Here is a 4,569-nt window from a genome sequence, read left to right as displayed (position 1 = left end):
AAAAAAAAGAGGTGGGGCTGGGCATGGTGGCTTATGCCTATAATCCCAGCATTTTGGGAGGCCAAGGTGGGAGAATCACTTGAGCCCAGGAGTTTGAGACCATATCTCTGGGCATCATAATGAGACCCTATCTCTACAAAAAAAAATTAAAAAGTATCTGGGCATGGTGGCATTTGCCTGTAGTCCCAGCTACTCAGGAAGCTGAGGTGGGAGGGTCGCTTGAGCCCAAGAGGTTGAGGCTGCATCAGTGAGCCATGATTGTACCACTACACTCCAGCCTTAGCAACCGAGCAAGACTCTGTCTCCAGAAAAATAAAAAAAAGAAAGAAGTGGGAATCTTTGTGGCTCTGCGTAACCTTCTTTTCAGTATATTTTCCTTACTATTCTGGGGTTCTGATTCAGCTTCCCTGTCATAGCTGTTGACCAAGCTGTATCCCAAAGATGGGAGGGAAAGACAGAAGACTAGGACAGACATGGTGGCTCACACCTGTAATCCCAGCACTTTGGGAGACCGAGGTAGGCAGATCACCTGAGGTCAGGAGTTTGAGTCCATCCTGGCCAACATGATGAAACCCCCTGCTCTACTAAAAATACAAAAATTAGGTGTTGTGGCTTGTTCCTGTAATCCCAGCTACTTGGGAGGCTGAGGCAGGAAAATCGCTTGAACCTAGGAGGCGGAGGATGCAGTGAGCTGAGATCGCACCACTGCACTCCAGCCTGGACAACAGAGCAAGACTCTGTCTCCAAAAAAAAAAAAAGAAGACTCTACCAAGCCTGACCTAAAGAATTTGGTGCCCTGTTGCCCTCAGATATGAATGAAAGCAGACCCCCTGTGTACCAGCATGTACCTGTGGCTGCAGGCTCCCCAAACAGCAGTGAGTCCTACCTGTCATTGGCCTTGGAAGTTGCATTGATGGGCCTAGGTCAACAGAGGGTAATGCCTGAAGGCCTCTACGCACAGGACAAGGTATGCCGTAATGAGGAACAGCTCCTGAGCCAACTCCAAGAGCTGCAGCTGGATGATGAGCTAGTGCAAACACTGCAAAAGCAATGCATCTTACTGCTGGAAGGTAAGTAGAAAAGAATCTCTTGTTACAGTGTCTTTGACCCATGACACTGAGCTCCCCTCTTCAATAGAGTACAAGTACAGGAATATTTATGACATTAAAATGTAGTGAAGGTTCCCATGATTAGCAAATATACATGAGATATTGGGGCTCAAGTCCAGACTGGCAAATGGAAGCATACAGATAAATAACTGGCTGACTTATCTTCCTCCAGGGGGCCCTTTCAGCGGTCTGGGAGAAGTCATCCACCGAGAGAGTGTTCCCATGCATACCTTTGCCAAGTATTTGTTCTCAGCTCTGCTGCCTCATGATCCAGACCTGTCCTATAAATTAGCCTTACGTGCCATGAGGTGGGTAGCCCTTTCCCAGTCCGGTTGCCTCCATCAAAGCAGAAGTGTCCAGTGCTCTTTTTCTTTACTTATTTCACTTTCTTTTCTTTCCCTCTTTGTCATTCTGTTGGACCTGTTACCAAGTGTACCTTAAAATAGCTCAGATATTTTTATATGAACTAGGATTCGTATCTGGATTCCTTGTTGGTGACTTGGTTCCCTGGCAGTACTCATGGTTGATTGTCTGAGGAAGCCCCTGAGATGTTAATAAATAAGGAGCACTTAAGACCTGAGTCTTCCTGTTCAGTGGTTAGTCTGGCAAGCTGAGAAGGGGTCTGAGCCCTTCTATAGTTCAGCTGAATCAAGATTCCCTGGCACAGGTCCCCAGAATAAGCTGGGGGAAGTAGAGATAAATATATTTACCCCAAGACTTGAGAACAATGAGCTGTGGGCATTTTGTTTCCAAGCTAGAATAAGATCCTTGGTTTAGGCAGTTAAACTTAACTCTGTGATGTAGCAGACTATACAGAAGAACAATTTTAGTCCGACTGTAAGACTGGGAGAATACCTTAGCTAAAACAGGAAATTCCTTGGCATGTATTTCTTACACTTTTAGAAATAACCAGGCTGGGTACAGTGGCTCAAGCCTGTAATCCTAGCACTTTGGGAGGCTGAGGCAGGTAGATTGCTTGAGCCCAGGAGTTTGAGACCAGCCTGGGCAGCATGGTGAAACTCTGTCTCTACAAAAACAAAAAATAGAAAAAGTTAGCCAGGCATGGTGGTGCACACCTGAAGTCCCAGCTACTCAAGAGGCTGAGGTGGGAGGATTGCTCGAGCCCAGGAGGTCAGGGCTGCAGTGAGCTGTGATTGCACCACTACACTCCAGCCTATGTGATAGAGACATTGTCTCAAAAATAAATAAAATAAACAACCCTATGATTCTTTTTTAAAATGTATTAACTTTTCTCTCTTCTTACAATATATCATACTACCCAACCCGATAGCTCTTAAACTGCCTCTCGCATCCATTTGTAGTGGAAACTATTATGCGTTGAGTTCTCTTAAGTACCAAGGCACTCACCTCATGCAGTGTATAGTACCACAGGTTTAAAAACCTTCAAAGCTCTTAGTTAATCCTTTCCTCTCCCCAGTTCCTCCCCAGCAAAGAGCAAGCTTCTCTAAGGTGGTTCAGAAGCCCAGGGTCTGAATGGTGGCTGATGATTCTTCCTGGGTCTTCCAGGTTACCTGTTTTAGAAAACTCAGCTTCTGCAGGCGACACATCCCACCTTCACCATACGGTGTCTGTGGTGCCCAGCCGTCATCCTCGCTGGTTCACGCTTGGACACTTGGAATCACAGCAGTGTGAACTGGCCTCCACCATGCTGACTGCTGCCAAAGGTGAGCATAGATAGACCTTAAGCTCCAGCATCACCCGTCTGCCTGCCCAGCCATGGCCTGTCCAAGGCTTGGCCTGCAGTCTCCTGAGGAAGAGAAGCTCCTTGACCATTGAGTGATAGTGATCCTCACTTTGCTGCCATTAGAAAAAGCACCTGGATCCAAGCCAAAACTTTACCCTAGTTACTAATTGTAGGATCCCGAATATTTAAAATTAATTGATCTTTAAGTTACTTCTAAATGTAACCTTCTGTTTGATAAAATCACTTCACCTTTCTAAGCCTCAGTTTCAAATCTATAAAATGGGGATCATTGTCAATGACCTGTGAGCCTCCCAAGGCCACTGGAAGATGTAATGAAGTGATGACTAACATAGAGCTGAACTTCTTACAGATAGAAGAGTTTGTGATTCTTTTTCAGTGCCCTAGTAAAAGATAGGCAGTCCAAAGTGATTCTCAGCCTTTAAGCTCACATACATCCTGTTAGCTATGCAGGTTTCACCACAAACAGAAGTGAAAGTAAGTCCCTATATAAGAAGGAGCTATGATAAAATGCTAGCCATCATGAGCTCCTGAATATTTTGGACCAGGAAGCTACATGGATTTTGAAGGTTTTTTTAAATTAAAAATAAGTTTATGTGGTATCTTCTTATTGTCCCCCCAAAAACACCGCTCATTACAGAAAAGGTAAAAATTACATATAAATTAATATAAAAATGATCAGCAAACAAATACAAAAATAGAACAAAGGATATGATCAGACAGTTCACAGAAAAGGAGATACAAGTGGTTTTTAGACAACTAAAATGTCTGGTATCACATTAGAAATACAAATTAAAATTAGCCTGAGATAACATTTTTTACTGATCTTATTGGCAAAAATCAACAAATTTGATAATGTGCATTCATATGAGGAGTGCCAAGTGGGGAGTGGTGGTAGCCTGCATGGAGTTTCAGATTCCAAGCAGGGTAAGGAGGAGGACTACAGATTTAAGGAAATAAATGAATGACAAGCATAATAAACATGAAGAAAACTATACCAAGGCACATCATAACCAAAATGCTTAAAACCAATAATAGAAGAGAAAATCTACTTCAATCAGAGTAAAAAAGATACATTACAGACAAAGGACAAAAAAACAAGTATGAGAACAGATTTATCATTAGAAACAATGCAAGCCAGAAAACAGTGGGAAAAAAAATCGCTGAAAGTACTTTTTTAAAAAACATTATCAGGCCAAGCACGGTGGCTCACGCCTATAATCCCAGCACTTTGGGAGGCCAAGGCGGGCAGATCACTTGAGGTCAGGAGTTTGAGAACCCCATCTCTACTAAAAATACAAAAATTAGCTGGGCATGGTAGTGCACACCTGTAGTCCGAGCTACTCAGGAGGCTGAGGCACAAGAATCGCTTGAACCTGGGAGGCAGAGGTTGCGGTGAGCCGAGATCACACCACTGCACTCCTGCCTGGGTGACAAAGTGAGACTCCATCTCAAAACAAAACCAAAAACTGTCAAACTAGAATTTTATACCAGTGAAAATATATTTCAGAAACAAAGATGAGGCCAGGTGCAGTGGCTCACACCTGTAATCCCAGCACTTCAGGAGGCCAAGGCAGAAGGATCACTTGAGACCAGGAGTTTGAGACTAGCCTGGGCAACATAGCAAGATCCTGTCTTTACAAAAAATTTTTAAAATTAGCCAGATGGCCGGGCGCAGTGGCTCAAGCCTGTAATCCCAGCACTTTGGGAGGCCGAGACGGGCAGATCACGAGGTCA

At 44.0% G+C, this 4,569-nt stretch overlaps 1 protein-coding gene across 1 annotated transcript in view; it reads left to right on the top strand.

Annotated features, from left to right (window-relative positions):
- Positions 1 to 4,569, top strand: part of ZSWIM5 (zinc finger, SWIM-type containing 5) — a 206,431-nt gene that overhangs the window by 185,462 nt on the left and 16,400 nt on the right. The window contains exons 9-11 of the mRNA XM_011946336.1: positions 810 to 1,070; positions 1,282 to 1,417; positions 2,637 to 2,794. Of these exons, the coding sequence (XP_011801726.1) occupies positions 810 to 1,070; positions 1,282 to 1,417; positions 2,637 to 2,794 (555 nt within the window). The remainder of the gene's footprint in view (positions 1 to 809; positions 1,071 to 1,281; positions 1,418 to 2,636; positions 2,795 to 4,569) is intronic.

The sequence above is a fragment of the Colobus angolensis genome, unplaced genomic scaffold, assembly GCF_000951035.1.
Source record: "Colobus angolensis palliatus isolate OR3802 unplaced genomic scaffold, Cang.pa_1.0 Scaffold106, whole genome shotgun sequence".
Taxonomy (NCBI): Eukaryota; Metazoa; Chordata; class Mammalia; order Primates; family Cercopithecidae; genus Colobus; species Colobus angolensis.
The sequence above is the reverse complement of the archived record's forward strand: the minus strand, read 5'-3'. Positions and strand labels throughout refer to the sequence as shown.